The 18411-nt window shown below is 40.1% G+C and overlaps 2 protein-coding genes across 5 annotated transcripts; one reads left to right on the top strand and one right to left on the bottom strand.

The window, feature by feature from the left end:
- Window positions 1–856: 856 nt before the first annotated feature.
- On the top strand, window positions 857–10380 carry LOC124289075. Of its 4 annotated transcripts, none has more exons than XM_046725674.1 (6): window positions 858–1208; window positions 2327–2374; window positions 6554–6907; window positions 7873–7938; window positions 8337–8421; window positions 9489–10380. In XM_046725674.1, exons 1-6 carry the CDS (start codon window positions 1157–1159, stop codon window positions 9751–9753), a joined length of 870 nt encoding a protein of 289 aa, XP_046581630.1. In that variant the 5' UTR covers window positions 858–1156; the 3' UTR covers window positions 9754–10380. The 4 variants fall into 4 exon arrangements, with proteins under 4 accessions (XP_046581633.1, XP_046581630.1, XP_046581632.1 ...); XM_046725676.1 differs by having other exon boundaries at window positions 859–1208; window positions 9495–10380; XM_046725675.1 differs by having other exon boundaries at window positions 861–1208; window positions 9492–10380.
- A 5175-nt stretch (window positions 10381–15555) lies between these two features.
- Window positions 15556–18207, bottom strand: LOC124289080. The gene has a single exon (XM_046725679.1). The coding sequence runs from the start codon at window positions 18006–18008 to the stop codon at window positions 15714–15716; it is 2295 nt and encodes a 764-aa protein (XP_046581635.1). The 5' UTR covers window positions 18009–18207; the 3' UTR covers window positions 15556–15713.
- Between the last annotated feature and the right edge of the window lie 204 nt (window positions 18208–18411).

Here is an 18411-nt window from a genome sequence, read left to right as displayed (position 1 = left end):
GAGGGTCACAAGTACACTTGGAATGTGTGCCCTGACTAGGGTTGTGATATACACATAACATGTGCCCCACTGAGGGTAACAATTTCACTTGACCTGTGCCCTGACTCAGGGTGTGATATACACATAACATGTGCCTGTGCCCTGACTCAGGGTGTGATATACACATAACATGTGCCCCACTGAGAGTAACAGTTTCACTTGGAATGTGCCCTGACTAAGGGTGTGATATACACATAACATGTGCCCCACTGAGGGTAACAATTTCACTTGACCTGTGCCCTGACTCAGGGTGTGATATACACATAACATGTGCCCCACTGAGAGTAACAATTTCACTTGACCTGTGCCCTGACTAGGGTTGGATCACAAGTAACAATTTCACTTGGAATGTGCCCTGACTAGGGTTGTGATATACACATAACATGTGCCCCACTAAGGGTAACAATTTCACTTGGAATGTGCCCTGACTAGGTGTACAATATGCACATAACTTGTGCCCAACTGAGGGTAACAATTTCACTTGGAATGTGCCCTGACTAGGGGTGTGATATACACATAACATGTGCCGCACTGAGGGTAACAATTTCACTTGGAATGTGCCCTGACTAGGGGTGTGATATACACATAACATGTGCCCGACTGAGGGTAACAGATTCACTTGGAATGTGCCCTGACTAGGGGTGTGATATACACATAACGTGTGCCCGACTGAGGGTTACAATTTCACTTGGCCTGTGAGCCTTGACTAGGGGTATAATATACACATGACTTGTGCCCACGAATAGTTGTTTTTGCGGGCCTTAAAAGGGATACATCGAGAGGAGACATGCCCAACGTCAGTAATATTTCTGTATCCACTGTCGTGTCCTTATTTGAACAACAGGTGCAGTGACCACCCACTCTGACACTGGAAGTATCAGACTGATGATATCACCTTCCGCATCCCATATTCATCTTTGTAACATGTTCCCACGATAATAGTGCTGTGTCAAACTGATATGATCCTTACTCAGTGTGAACAGAGAACATTTAATGCACATTCTCTGGGATGTGATATGCATGGTGTGCATGCTAATCTTCACGAGACCTTCTTACGGTGACCACGTGTTTCTGAGAAGGAGGCAGGGATACTGTACATGAACACTAAACACTGGACATGGACACGAACAGTGTAATGGCGGCCGGCTACTTTATTATCATCTTTCACAGTAAGTTGATAGTATACAAAATCCTGAAACTAATTGACGTTCTCGACTTTTGAAATTCGTGTACTACATGAATAAAATGTACATGGGTCGATATTGATAAATAATTGTAGAGTGTATATGTGTATTTTTATCTCTAAATGGTCTCCGAGAATGAATAATGGGTTAACTACATCGGATAATTAACCAATTGATAAAAATGAAAGGATTCGTATGTTATGTAAAGGAGGTATAGAGAATCAAATCCAATTTGTCTTTACATGTCCAACTCTTACTAACCTGAGAATTCTGTATATACCAAAAAAGTACTTAAGTAAATCACTAGAAATTGCATTCCCTACTTTTATGACTTCTAGAAATGATACCGACATTTTTCGCCTATCATTATATTTAAAACATGCAGCAAGCTGGAGAAATAATGCATTAAAAATATTGTATATCCAAACTGATGTAATACTTCATGTAACACCTGACTGTGTGAGTTACTGTATGTATTGTATACTCAGTAGTTGAAGAAGTACTAGTAGTACTAGCAGTACGATTAGCGGTACTAGTAGCAGTAGTAGTACTTCATCTTGTTGATACAATAGTGTAACAAAAAGTGTACGTTCTAATTACATTACACGAAGCTTTAGGCGCCGTAATAAGCTGAGCTGGAAACCCATGTTTCTGTGTACGAATATCTGAATCCCCATACCATAGTTACAGGATTATACTCATGCCAATAATGGTTGTCACCCCCTCCCCACCCCAACCCCCACACCTCACACCCACACACACACAATCTCCAATGAAAAAAATTGAAGGGGTCGACAACCATTATTGGCATGAGTATATATGCATTATAACTTTTGTTGACGTTCACCGACTTGTTAAACCTCTACGGACTACATGGCAATGTCCTTTCCTCCAATATGAAACTGACACGCTGAGAAATATCTGAAATGCCAGTATCCGCCAGTTTGTAAATACATAAAACAAAGTTATAACGAATAAAAAAGGACCAATAATTCTAGTTCGCTATTTCCGTAGTTTGTTTTTGAATTGCATTTACAAAAGTGACCACAGCAACCTTAATTACGCCAACCGTATGTATGTATTTGGTTCTTCTTCACGTACAGTGTACAGTCGACCCGCTTGTGGAATATGTCCCGATAAAGGATTTCAATGTAAGTAAACATGGTAATAGGTTGTTTATGGTTGGAATAGCTTCGACACATCAGACCCGTCAATCATATATGATTCTAATAGAATTAAATGTCTTGAATTTAGAATGCAAAAAAATGTTTGCTTGCTACAATAACCGTTTTGTGTTTGAACTTTTATTACCGGGTAAATATAACACAAGTACAATGTAATGGATATGATGGAACAAAAGAAAGATCAATCTCTGTAATATTATAATATCACTCTCTCCATTCCTTGATCGTTGATGGATGCAATATTGTCCCTCTTTACGAACACTGTATCGCTACTGATGTCACTAAATATAATCACTGAGTGGATCTCTGTACTAATGTCACTCTATATAATCACTGTTTGGATCTCTGAACTAATGTCACTCTGTATAATCACTGAGTGGATCTCTGTACTAATGTCACTCTATAGAATCACTGTGTGGATCTCTGTGATAATGTCACTCTATATAATCACTGTGTGGATCTCTGTACTAATGTCAATCTATATAATCACTGTGTGGACCTCTGCACTAATATCACTCTCAATAATCAATGTGTGGATCTCTGTACTAATGTCAATCTATATAATCACTGTGTATATCTCTGTACTAATGTCCCTCTATATAATCATTGTGTCGATCTCTGTACTAATGTCACTCTCTACATTCATTGTGCCGATCTCTGTGCTAATGTCACTCTATGTAATCACTGTGTAGATCTCTGTACTAATGTCCCTCTATATAATCACTGTGTGGATCTCTGTACTAATGTCACTCTATATAATCACTGCGTGGATCTCTGTACTAATGTCCCTCTATATAATCACTGTGTGGATCTCTGTACTAATGTCACCCTATATAATCACTGCGTGGATCTCTGTACTAATGTTCCTATATATAATCACAGTGTGGATCTCTGTGCTAATGTCAATCTATATAATCACTGTGCGGATCTCTGTACTAATGTCCCTCTATATAATCACTGTGCGGATCTCTGTACTAATATCACTCTAAATAATCACTGTGTAGATCTCTGTACTAATATCAAACTATATAATCACTGTGTGTATCTCTGTACTAATGTCACTCTATATAATCACTTTGCCGATCTCTGTGATAATGTCACTCTATAGAATCACAGTGTGGATCTCTCTGCTAATGTCACTCTATATAATCACTGTGTGGAAATCTGTACTAACATCACTCTATATTATCACTGTGTGGGTCTCTGTACTAATGTCACTCTATATAATCACTGATTGGATCTCTGTACTAATGTCACTCTATATAATCATTGTGTGGATATCTGTACTAATGTCACTTAAAATAATCACTGTGTAGATCCTGTACTAATGTCACTCTATATAATCACTCTCTGTACTATATAATCACTGTGTGGATCTCTGTACTAATGTCACTCTATATAATCATTGTGTAGATCTCTGTACTAATGTCACTCTATATAATCATTGTTTAGATATCTGTACTAATGTCACTCTATATAATCACTGTGTGGATCTCTGTACTAATGTCACTCTATATAATCATAATCACTGTTTGTTTGGATCTCTGTACTAATGTCACTCTGTATAATCACTGAGTGGATCTCTGTACTAATGTCACTCTATGGAATCACTGTGTGGATCTCTGTGATAATGTCACTCTATATAATCACTGTGTGGATCTCTGTACTTATGTCAATCTATATAATCACTGTGTGGACCTCTGCACTAATATCACTCTAAATAATCAATGTGTGGATCTCTGTACTAATGTCACTCTATATAATCACTGTGTATATCTCTGTACTAATGTCCCTCTATATAATCATAGTGTGGATCTCTGAACTAATGTCAAGCTCTACATTCACTGTGCCGATCTCTGTGCTGATGTCACTCTATATATTCACTGTGTAGATCTCTGTACTAATGTCACTCTATAGAATGACTGTGTGGATCTCTGGGCTAATGTCCCTCTACATAATCACTGTGTGGATCTCTGTACTAATGTCACTCTCTACATTCATTGTGCCGATCTCCTCCCTAATGTCCCTCTATATAATCACTGTGTGGATCTCTGTGCGAATGCAACTCTATATAATCACTGTGTAGATCTCTGAACTAATGTCCCTCTATATAATCACTGTGAGGATATCTGTGCTATTGTCATTCGATATAATCACTGTGTGGATCTCTGTACTAATGTCACTCTATAGAATCACTGTGTGGATCTCTGTGCTAATGTCACTCTATATAATCACTGTGTAGATCTCTGTAGTAATGTCAGTCTATATAACCACCTTTTGGATCTCTGTGCTATTGTCACTCTATATAATCACTATGTGGATCTGTGTACTAATGTCACTCTATAGAATCATTGTGTGGATCTCTGTGCTAATGTCACACTATATAATCACTGTGTGGATCTCTGTGCTAATGTCACACTATATGATCATTGTTTGGATCTCTGTACTAATGTTACTCTCTACATTCATTGTGCCGATCTCTGTGCTGATGTCACTCTATATAATCACTGTGTAGATCTCTGTGCTAATGTCACTCTAAGTAATAATTATGTGGATCTCTGTACTAATGTCCCTCTCTACTTTCATTGTGTGGATCTCTGTACTAATGTCCCTCTATATAATCACTGTGTGGATCTCTGTACTAATGTCACTCTATATAATCACTGTGTGGATCTCTGTACTAATGTCACTCTATATAATCACTGTGTGGATCTCTGTACTAATGTCACTCTCTACTTTCATTGTGAGGATGTCTGTACTAATGTCACTCTATATAATCACTGTGTAGATCTCTGTACTAAGGTCACTGTCTACATTCATTGTGTCGATCTCTGTACTAATGTCATTCTATATAATCACTGTGTGGATCTCTGTACTTATGTCACTTTCTACATTCATTGTGTCGATCTCTGTACTTATGTCCCTCTATATAGTCACTGTGTGGATCTCTGTACTAATGTCATTCTCTACATTCAGAGTGTCGGTCTGTGTACTAATGTCCCCCTATATAATCACTGTGTAGATCTCTGTACTAATATCCCTCTCTACATTCATTGTGCGGATGTCTGTACTAATGTCCCTCTATATAGTCACTGTGTGGATTTCTGTACTAATGTCACTCTATATAATCACTGTGTCGATCTCTGTACTAATGTCACTCTCTACATTCATAGTGTCGATCTCTGTACTAATGTCCCCCTATATATTCACTGTGTAGATCTCTGTACTAATATCCCTCTCTACATTCATTGTGCGGATCTCTGTACTAATGTCCCTCTATATCTCTGAAGCACTGTGTGTCACTCTATATGGATGTAGATCTCTGTACTAATGTCACTCTCTACATTCATTGTGTCGATCTCTGTACTAATGTCACTCTGTATGATCACTGTGTAGATCTCTGTACTAATGTCACTCTCTTCATTCATTGTGCGGATGTCTGTACTTATGTCCCTCTATATAATCACTGTGTGGATCTCTATACAAATGTCACTCTATATAGTCACTGTGTGGATCTCTGTACTAATGTCCCTCTATAGAAGCACTGTGTGGATCTCTGTACTAATGTCACTCTCTACATTCACTGTGTGGATCTCTGTACTAATGTCCTTCTATATATTCACTGTGTTGATCTCTGCACTAATGTCCCTCTATATAATCACTGTATGGATCTCTGTACCAATGTCCCTCTTTATAATCACGGTGTGGATCTCTGTACTAATCCCCTTCTATATAATCATTGTGTCGATCTCTGTACTAATGTCACTCTATATATTCACTGTGTGGATCTCTCTACTAATGTCACTCTATATAATCACTGTGTGGATCTTTGTACTAGTGTCCCTCTATATAATCATTGTGTCGATCTCTGTACTAATGTCCCTCTATATATTCATTGCGTCGATCTCTGTACTAATGTCCCTCTATGTATTCATTGTGTCGATCTCTGTACTAATGTCCCTCTATGTATTCATTGTGTCGATCTCTGTCACAGTGTCACTCCCTGTGGTATTGTATTTGTTCTCTGTGCAATATGTTCTTGCAACTCGGCATTGTCACTCCCTTAACACAAAGCATTAACCAATCTTGAGTATCATATCAAATTATTGAATTAATACAAATGTAACACATTCTGTTGTCTACCAGTGATTAACATATGTCGGCGTCCTCAAGACGAGTTCACCTTCACCGCGGGCAGCATCCGTCTTCTCCCGAAAGACCTGCAACCTCACCTGTCTATGTGTGTCTGTCAGTTAACGGTAAACAACTCCAGCCCGGATTTACTAGTCACAAGGCGCCACTACCCTACCATGCAGCAACTGTTTGACATATACTTACTGACCCCTGATTTTACAGCAAATATTGGGAATGTTTCATTTACTAGTATTGGAAAACCTATTGATGAAGACAGACCTTGGAGTTTTGTTGTGCAGAAACGGAATTCATCACGTGGCGCTGACGATGACCCATCTGAGTACTGTTTCTCACTACGGGCATCAGGTACGTGTGTTTGTGTATACCCGTGAAGATCCGGGTTAGAATTGATCTTCAGTAATCCATGCTTGTAAGAGGCGACTAACGGAATCGGGTGGTCAGGCCCGCTGACTAGGATGACACATGTCATATTATCCCAATTGCGTAGAACAATGCTCATGCTGTTGATCAATGGATTGTCTAGTCCAGATTCGATTAATTTCAGACTGCCGCCTTATAGCTGGAATGTTGCTGAGTGCGGCGTTAAACAACAATCAATCAATCAGTGTTTATGAACGTCATCCTGTCATTCATGCATATTTATAGTAATAATACATTATGTGATCGTTGTGTTGAGGCAGATCTCTGTTCTAGTGTCTCTATAAGCATAATGGAGCTATGATATCTGTCACATTGCCACTTTTATGATCATCATGAAGTGCTGCATCACTCACACAAAACATCTCTAAGTGATCAGTAGGTAGTGTTGTAACTGCAATAGTGTGACTCTATGGCACCATAGGGTTGCGGTGCATTTTTGTAGCAGTAAAGCTCTCTGTGATCGTTGTGTATTGACATACCTCTGTACTTATGTCTTGACTCTAAAGTCACTCTCTTTGGTATTGGGGCGGTGGGGTAGCCTCGTGGTGAAAGAGTTCTCTCATCACGCTGAAGACCCGGGTTCGATTCCCCACATGGGTACAATGTGTGAACCCCATTTCTGGTGTCCCCCGCCGTGATATTTCTAGAATGATGCTAAAGGCGGCGTAAAAACATACTCACTCACTCACCCTTTGGTATTGTTATGGATCCTCTCTCCGTAATGTGTTCTTAGTGGTGGAACTCGGCATTGTCATCCCTTTACATCGTCGGCCTCTGTAATGTTGGCAGCCTTTGTCATCATTGTGTTGTGATAGAATATATGCAATGTATTCAGTCTTTCAAATGCTAGTCAAAGCGACAATAACGCACTTACTTGTCATGTTTTACAGACAAAACAACCTTATCTCTACACTGCGAAACGTTTCCACATCGAGCTTCAGAGAGTACAACACAAGGTATTTAATTATTTTTTTTATCAAAATGGGGTTTGAACTCGTCCTACGCTTTACTTAAAATATCAATTTATTTTTTTCAATTCCGCAAAACGAGAAAGAATCTTTTCAAACATATAAAGTACCTATTGGTACGTGGACCAAGTGATATTTTTGTGGTCTAAGCATGAACTTGGTAATCCATTTTAAGTTTCTCTGGTAATATGATATAAGCAAATCACCGTTGTGTCGAATATGGGACCTACGTAAGTACCTCGAGGTTCGACACACCGGGAACATGATGACTAAATATCCAGGGACACAGCTTGTACTTCGACCGCATGTTCGATACATCAAGGTTCGATACAATGATGTGTAGTTGTAGCTGATCAGTTGTAGGCAACTGCAGTAATGTTCTCCAGTTTCAGTGACGGTGCTGGCCAGCTGTCTCGTGGCTGTTGCAGTTGTGTGTTTTGTTGCCGGAGTTGTCATCGCATATTTCTGCTGGTGGGTAGACACGTTGTTTTGTCATATTGTCATCTTCATATTAACCGTAACTTACCGTAACTTACCGTAACTTAGTGTAACTGATCTGCAATTGGAGTGAATATAATCTCATACCGCCGCCAGTGCTCTAGACCAACGCTTTGTCTCTGAATGTATATATAAATGATTTTGATGGTAACAAATAAACCCATTTAAATTGAAAAGGAGCCCCAGTGAGAACTTGAGGAAATCTAGACTTGCTTCATTTAGGGCTTTAGCATTGCAGGGTGGTTAGGCTGTAGGGAAAATAATGTGGTTCCGGGACTGTGAGACAGATACCATTACTCACACAGCTGTATCGTGAATTATTTCCTAGAAAATCCCTGTTTCCCAGGAATTTAACGCGTGATGTAAACGTCTTTTGTCCATGTTGGGTTTCTGCTGAATTGATTTGCCCGTGGTATGACATATATATGGCATAAAACCAAACACTTCCAGTTTCTGGTGGTTATTGTGTAATTAGTCTCATTATTCTTTCACAAACGTGAAGATCCGGGTTAGAATTGGCCTTCAGCAACCCGTAAGAGGCGACTATCGGGATCGGGTGGTCAGACTCGCTGACTTGGTTGACTCATGTCATCATATCTCACTTGTGTAGATTGATGCTCATGATGTTGTTCACAGGATTGTCTGGTCCTGATTCGATTATTTACAGGCCGCCGCCATATAGCTGGAATATTACTGAGTGCAGCGTTAATCAGCAAACCAACCAATCATTATTCCTTCAGTAAAAGTTTGATTTTGGCAATAACCAAAACACATGTCCATTCCTTTTTTGTTATGGCTTCCAAAACGTCATAGCATCTCGTAGAAAGAGATAAAATGTTGCGTAGCAAGCACATGTACCAGCAAATACCTGTCTCACACCTTAATCATAATCATTAACACCATCGAGATTTGTTTTTACATTCACAGAAATCAAAGTATTTGAGTGAAATTGATACAATGTAAACGCTCAAAGGATTTTCTTGTATTTTGTACATTCACTTTGAGTTACTTAATATAGATAATGGATGTATTTGTTTCAGCAGCAGCAGCCGGTTACGCGTGAGGACCCTGAAGGGCGAGACGACTGTGTGTCAGTTCAGAGATAGTGGGATCCACTCCAGCCATCTGGATAACCAGCACATTGCCGAGGAAGTCGACACTTCAAGCGAGTATGCTACGGTAGACTGCCGGAAATATGTCAATGGGGTTCCGGAGGATGTCGTGATGAGGATGACAAAGCTGAAGGCAACCGCAGACACCGACAAGAGCAGCCTTGTGACCATGGAGAATGATCTGTATGAATGACGGGACACGGTCAGCTGACACAACAGCCGAGGCCAGTTGTTCCACTCAGGTCATCTCGACATATCTTTGTGCAGGAATTCACTCAGATTATTACGAGTGATAGTTCATGGTTTTCACAGGCGCCTTTCCCGAGCGTTTTACGTTTGGTAACCTGGTATCACCTCTGCCTTTTGTGGTGGTAACATTTAAAATTACCTTTTTTTAGTGAGAGGCTAGTGAATATTTGATGATGATGATGATGATGATGATGATGATGACGTTGTTCCAGTTTGTCTCTTTGTTGTTTGAACATGATGACGTATGATGCCTTTGGTTTCCACTGCAATATTTTCACATACTTTACTGACGTAACCTCGTTCGTGTGGATTTTATGTAGCCATTACAGACATGTATGATGTCGAAGGAAAATCTGATGAACATCCGTGGTGGTTTCAAAAACTGAGATTATATAAATCTGTTGCGATTGTTTGTGAGTTTACAAGTTCACTGTTTTGTTACCCAGTTCACCACATGAGTGTTGCTTTATTTAGTACAATAAACAAATTGAAATAGTTTATGATATTATTGCTTGAGGAGATATTGAATATACATGATGAGAATAAGTAGAAATAAATCTCTTTAAAATCGCATATTAATCAGAATGTTTTACAACATATACTACCCATCAAAAGTTTAGCCTCATTAGCGTAAATGTAGCCACTTACTTCCGTCAACTTTTCTGAACTAGGTTTTGCAAAACATTACATCACTGTTTAAAGGTACTGTTTACACATTAACTGATGTATTGTAAAACAAATTCGTAATGTTGAACAGATTATTGTCATGAGTTCAATAAATGATGAAACCCAGTGAAAATTGGTGAATTCTTAACAAAACTTTACACCAAAACGCAGCAGTTCACATTAACGATATGTGCCCTTGCTTTTCAGCAATTTGATGCATGATCCTCGTGCAGTTCATCTGCATAAGGTCTGCAGATGGTTCCCTTAAGTTAGTGGACAAGTTCATCTTTGATGTAACCATATAAATATACATAGCATATAGTGAATGCTTTAAGTGAGTCTAAACTTTTGATGGGTAGTATAGTTTTTGTTTCTAATCCAGGGTACAAATGGTACGCGGCCAATAAGAATCAAAATTTGTTTGTTGTGCTGATCATGTAAACGTTCCCTACTTGCCGGTCTCAGGGCAATGCTTCAAATCATCGGTCGGCCTAGACGGATCAATACCAGAACCGGTTAAAAAATAGCTTTCCCGCCATTACTCCCTTTCCAGAGATTGAAACGGGATTCCATGTCATAGCTATGGAACAAAACAACAATTCCCGTCACGGCTCTTCCAAGAATAGTGGATGTACGATAGGCCATGAAACAAACACAACACCCGTGACTGTTTGATCCAACATAGTAAATGTGCAATCCAAAAGAATCGATATGTGATAGGACATGAACCAAACACAACAATATCCGCCAGTGTTCCATCCAATACAGGTACGGTAGAAAGTGAACCAAACACCACAATACCCGCCAGTGTTCCATATAATACAGGTACGATAGAAAATGAACCAAAAACCACAATACCCGCCAGTGTTTCATATAATACAGGTACGATAGAAAGTGAACCAAACACAACAATACCCGCCAGTGTTCCATATAATACATGTACGATAGAAAATGAATCAAAAACCACGATAACCGACAGTGTTCCATATAATACAGGTACGATAGAAAGTGAACCAAACACCACTATAACCGCCAGTGTTGCATCCAATACAGGTACGATAGAAAGTGAACCAAACACCACAATACGCGCCAGTGTTCCATATAATACAGGTACGATAGAAAGTGAACCAAACACCACAATACGCGCCAGTGTTCCATATAATACAGGTACGATAGAAAGTGAACCAAACACCACAATAACCGACAGTGTTCCATATAATACAGGTACGATAGAAAGTGAACCAAACATCACAATAACCGACAGTGTTCCATCCAATACAGGTACGATAGAAAAAGAACCAAACACCACAATACGCGCCAGTGTTGCATCCAATACAGGTACGATAGAAAGTGAACCAAACATCACAATAACCGAGAGTGTTCCATATAATACAGGTACGATAGAAAGTGAACCAAACACCACAATAACCGACAGTGTTCCATATAATACAGGTACGATAGAAAGTGAACCAAACATCACAATAACCGTCAGTGTTCCATATAATACAGGTACGATAGAAAGTGAACCAAACACCACAATAACCGTCAGTGTTCCATCCAATACAGGTACGATAGAAAGTGAACCAAACATCACAATAACCGCCAGTGTTCCATATAATACAGGTACGATAGAACATGAACCAAACATCACAATAACCGTCAGTGTTCCATATAATACAGGTACGATAAAACATGAACCAAACACCACAATACCCGCCAGTGTTCCATATAATACAGGTACGATAGAACATGAACCAAACACCACAATAACCGTCAGTGTTCCATATAATACAGGTACGATAGAAAATGAACCAAACACAACAATAACCGTCAGTGTTCCATCCAATACAGGTACGATAGAACATGAACCAAACATCACAATAACCGTCAGTGTTCCATATAATACAGGTACGATAGAAAATGAACCAAACACCACAATACCCGCCAGTGTTCCATATAATACAGGTACGATAGAACATGAACCAAACACAACAATACCCGTCAGTGTTCCATCCAATACAGGTACGGTAGAAAATGAACCAAACACCACAATACTCGCCAGTGTTCCATATAATACAGGTACGATAGAAAATGAACCAAAAACCACAATACCCGCCAGTGTTCCATATAATACAGGTACGATAGAAAGTGAACCAAACACAACAATACCCTCCAGTGTTCCATATAATAGAGGTATGATAGAACATGAACCAAACACCACAATACCCGTCAGTGTTCCATCCAATACAGGTACGGTAGAAAGTGAACCAAACACCACAATACCCGACAGTGTTCCATATAATACATGTACGATAGAAAATGAACCAAAAACCACAATAACCGACAGTGTTCCATCCAATACAGGTACGATAGAAAGTGAACCAAACATCATAATAACCGACAGTGTTCCGTCCAATACAGGTACGATAGAAAGTGAACCAAACACCACAATACGCACCAGTGTTCCATCCAATACAGGTACGATAGAAAAACACCACAATGAACCAAACATACGATAGAAAGTGAACCACAATAACCGTCAGTGTTCCATATAATATAGGTACGATAGAAAGTGAACCAAACACCACAATAACCGACAGTGTTCCATATAATACAGGTACGATAGAAAGTGAACCAAACATCAAACATCACAATAACCGACAGTGTTCCAACCAATACATGTACGATAGAAAAAGAACCAAACACCACAATACCCGCCAGTGTTCCATCCAATACAGGTACGATAGAAAGTGAACCAAACACCACAATAACCGTCAGTGTTCCATATAATACAGGTACGATAGAAAGTGAACCAAACATCACAATAACCGTCAGTGTTCCATCCAATACAGGTACGATAGAAAGTGAACCAAACATCACAATAACCGTCAGTGTTCCATCCAATACAGGTACGATAGAAAGTGAACCAAACATCACAATAACCGTCAGTGTTCCATATAATACAGGTACGATAGAAAGTGAACCAAACATCACAATAACCGTCAGTGTTCCATCCAATACAGGTACGATAGAAAGTGAACCAAACATCACAATAACCGTCGGTGTGGTGTTCCATCGGTACGATCCAAACATCATAATAACAATACAGGTACGATAGAACATGAACCAAACATCAGTCAGTGTTCCATATAATACAGGTACGATAGAAAGTGAACCAAACATCACAATAACCGCCAGTGTTCCATACAATATAGCTGATGTACGATAGGACATGAAACACGAACTACATCAATCGTCACCGATTCATCCAATACCGTAGACTTTCAATCTAACAGTTCATGACTGAAATATCAAACTACCCGTCACCGTACTATTCAGCATAGTAGATGTACGATAGGCCAAACAAACATCACAATAGCCGTCACTGTTTCACCCAGTACATAAAGTACAAGGCACAATCTAGCAACGTAAGTCGATGAACAGTAGGCCATGGATACAGAGTCACAATAACTGTGACATTTCCATCTTGGAAAGGGTTTGGCTGGTGAGCTCTGAGCTTCACAAAGCAAAACATGACATAATATCAAAAGAAATCAAAATTATCGATTTTCAACCTAATCCTAGTCCACTCTGATACACGTTTGCTATCGATGCTGGAGGCATTTTCTTCATTGTAGCTAATCTGGATGGGTTCTCGCAAGAGATCCTAGTTAGGGAGCCATGTTCTGGCTCCTTGTAAGGAAACAGATGGACAAAATAACTGTGTCGGTGCTGAAGGATATCAAAACGGTACTTGTGGAATGTAGCCATAGCAGTGAGTGATTTGTGCACCAGAGAATTGTCTTGACGGACTTGTGTTCATAGCTCCCTCCTTGTATCTCAATATCATATGCTTCGTCTACTGTCTGGACTTTTGGAAGACAGCCCTCCATAACAATAACTATGGCACCCAATAAACGTCGGAGGTCATAGCAGTTTTCCTGATGGAAGTGTTTGCCTCCTTTCGTGATGGTGATGTCAAATGTTTTCACTCGTTATATGGTTGCAAGTGGCGAAACAAGGTTTCATCCAGAGTGACAGGTTGTATAATTACGTTATGTGCCAAAGTGTGAATGCCTCTTTGGATTGTTTGGAGCGGACAGCATATCGAACCAGTCGACGTTTAAACGTGTTCCTTGATATCATTCACAGAAGGAACTTTGAAACATGGTGAAACTTCACTATGAAAAACCAAACTTCACGCGACACCGGTGATCACTGCTACATACATGTAAATACATGTACTATTTTGTGCGGTATTCAAATACATTCAATGCACTGAGTTTGCTTATTAATGTCTATGTGTTGAAGAATAAGCATTGTTAAAATCGAGAGAGGATGTCGGTAACTCAACCGACATCCAGACTTTGAGTTACCGACATCCTCGCTCGATTTTAAAAATACTTGAATGTATTTGCACCATCAAGGTTTATCAGTGTGTTAAATAATGTTGATTGTATACACGTGGAAGACTGCTAATTCGAGGGAAATAATCGCCAAGCGATCTTACCTGCCGCCATGTTGGGATGCTGGTAACGCACAATACCAGCATCACCTTAGGTACAGTGATAATGTTTTGTATTACAACAACCCAATAAGATACATATTGGGCATTCTTCGGGTAAACTTTCATCAGGGATTCTACCAAGAAACACACATTCCAAGTGCCTATTTGCCTCAGTATAAGTTGGTACATGCGGTTGATAGTTGTTTAAATCCAATCAGAATATACTTGAGGCAACATATTTATTTTGGAAACATGAAACACTGCAAGTGTCGAAAATTTGAGCATACCACGTTATGCGTCTGTCTGCAAGTGTGTGTGTGTGCGCGCGCGTGTGTATGTATGTGTGTGCGTGTGCGTGTGTGTGTGTGCGTGCGTATGTGTGGCTTAGTTCTTGATCAGTATAAAGACACGTCCATGGAAATGCCATACGTATACGCCTGCCATTTAATGACACATACGACTGTTAATCCCCCACACCCCATGTCTTGCTTATAAATAACGTATTTCGCGTTTCATAACAATACTATATTTGTAATTGAACAGGTGACATATGTGTTCCATAATGTCATGTCGTATATATTTCAGTTTAATAGTAATGTCATATGTGGACAGATGTCATATCGCGAGTAATGTCATATGTGGACAAGTTTCATAGTAATAATCATACGTGACAGGTATCAGAGTTATGCCATATGTGACAGGTATCTGAGTAATGCCATATGTGACAGGTGTCAGAGTAGTGTCATATGATGATGTGTTTCATAGTGGAAGAACAGTTCATGGACGAAGTAGGACGCCTTAACAAACGCTGTCACAAAGTGCACCTGGCCAGGTTTTACCGTTAACTTCACTGGTAACGTGACAAATGAAAACACGTTGATCAGTCGGCCGCTGAAGACGAAGTCGTACTGCCTATCATCACAAACGTTCATGACATAGTACCCAGCGCTGTCAGCAAAACCACGCACCAGCAGAAATAGACATTCTCCATGAACGCTAATCATTCGTGGTTTTGCGCCAAAGCTTACGGCGCTTCGTAGAAATAAGGGGATTTTTGACTTCGCGATTAGTGAAAAGTTCACATCCATGTCACCTGAACACACGGACGGTAGGATGTGCCCCTCAAGCAACGTCTTCAATCCTCCGTCTTTCGTGTTGACTTCTAAGGAATGGTTGCTGTGGGATTCTTGTTTCAAGGTCACAGTAACATCCTTTAACGGTATCACGTTCTTTGTGGAAACGGCCCTTATTTCTAAATCCATCAAAGTAACGCTTCGGCCGTGTTGGTGAGACTTACGCACATTAAGAAATCTTACACCGATTACTGGACGACAGCTGTTTCTAATCCTTTTATCTGTCTTCATCCTGTCTTGTATGTAATTGTTCATGAAGCCCACGACAGTCTCGGCAAATGCAGCCTGGATGGTATCATTAGGATAGCGTAGTTGTCGCGACTCACATATGGGGAAACTGGGAGGTCTTACTCCGAGTTGTTTGGTTGAACGGGAAGGGATTATGGATCTCAACAAAGATAGTCCACGGTATCGACTGGGAGAGCCTTCGAGTTTATTTCCGTTGTCAACAGTCGGAACTGAAGAAATGAAATCCAGAATCGTTAGATGAATGTCTTCAACAGAAATCAATTTATCTCTGTTCTGAGCAAGAACTGCCAGTTTACTTTCATTCTCAGAAGATGAAGGATAGAAAATAGCAAGAAAGGGATTTGAAGCCTGGGTTTGCATGAATAGCGATTGGTCGAGTCGAGAGAAGGATGGGTTGCCCACGTCGCTCATCAGTAATACGATGGAATCAATGTCGTCGCGGATGACACTGTTGATAATGTCAGTAATAGCATCATCTACTGCCTTTTCAATAGAAAATTCCCAATGTGTGTTTTCTAAAAATGTCATCGTCAACACCTTGTTTGTGGTGGGAATGCCATTAATGCTGGATAAGCACTTTTGCAATTCTTCCAACTTTTGTTCAGGAGTATATTCAGCCCCTTGGTAAATAGAACATTCACATGATGGGATGTCAGCAAAAGGTTTTACACGATCTCCAACAAACAAACACTCTGTGCTGCTGTTCTCTAAAATATGTTTCAAGTCAAGAGAGCGATGATAATCCTCTTCTGATAAATCAAATACTCTTACATTGAATCCTTGTTGTTTTGCGATGTCAATGAGAGTGGGTTTGGAATCATTTTGAGCAACTTGCCCCTGGAGAAGAGCCCTAAGATTGTCATTGTCCTCCCACACAAGGCTCTGGTACTTCGAGAAATCTAACACTTTCAATTCATGCTGTGGTTCGGACGCGACCAGCTCACTTAACCGCTTCATCCTGGCGAAAAGCTCCCACCGTGAAAGGAACCTTACATTAATTATATGGATGTTTTGGGGATATTTGGTTATGTTCTCTTCACGTTGACATTTGCGGCGGCGCCGAATTATCACACTCTGCCAGTGATTATCCGAGACGGTTTTTGTATTTCCCTGGTCGCACATTACATCGATTCCAGTTATGTTGCTTCCTCGAAGCCTTACAATCTCTCCAAGAGCGTCAGGAGACACATCGTGTATGATATGGCTTGGGGATCCCATTTTAACCGTGAAATGAGAACAGACATTTGTTTTGCATGTAACCGATTCTCGTCCATCACAGCCAACCAGAACTGAACATGTGGCCAGTCTAGTCACATCAACTTGCTCATTTATGCCACTATTATGTTTCCCTTGATCCGAATCTTTATTAGAATCCCGCGAAAGAAGCTTTAAAAGCCTCATATCGTCTTTGGACGGCGTCATAACTTTACATGTTTCTTTAATCTGAGCTGACTTCTTTACTCTTTCCTTGACAGGGTTCGCCGCCGAGGAGGCTTGTTGTGATGAGACTCTCCACTGCGCGTGTTCATTATCCCCAGGGAGGCTCCACAGCAACGCTGACAGTAGGAACGTTACAGCAACAACTAATACGACGACTCCTTTCAAAGACGACATCACTACAATGCCATCTCCGAAGGTCGGCATGGTGAAGAGTTTGAAATGATCGGGCTGGCTTTACAGCGACGAGTATGGCAGATCAATATGGTTTTCATTCATCACAGCTACATCAATTTTTTGGGACACAACGGGTCGGTTACTGGTGGATGTTGCTGTTGGCGATGGCAACCAATATATCTCGTGGTGTACTGGCTTTTTCAGGGGTGATGGTGATTTACATCGCCGAAGACGTCAAACTGAAAACAAGAGAATGAGTGAGTGAGTTTAATTTTACGCCGCTTTTAGCAATATTACAGCAATATCACGACGGGGACACCAGAAATGAGAAGAACATGAATTTAGAATAGGGAGAACTTGAATATGTAGCAGTCCAATATGACGCATAGATGCAAAAGAGTTGGGAAGGTGGACTACAATGTGTGGTGTCAAT

This window comes from Haliotis rubra, unplaced genomic scaffold, assembly GCF_003918875.1.
Source record: "Haliotis rubra isolate DU_JTF1 unplaced genomic scaffold, ASM391887v1 Scf431, whole genome shotgun sequence".
NCBI lineage: Eukaryota > Metazoa > Mollusca > Gastropoda > Lepetellida > Haliotidae > Haliotis > Haliotis rubra.
The sequence above is the reverse complement of the archived record's forward strand: the minus strand, read 5'-3'. Positions and strand labels throughout refer to the sequence as shown.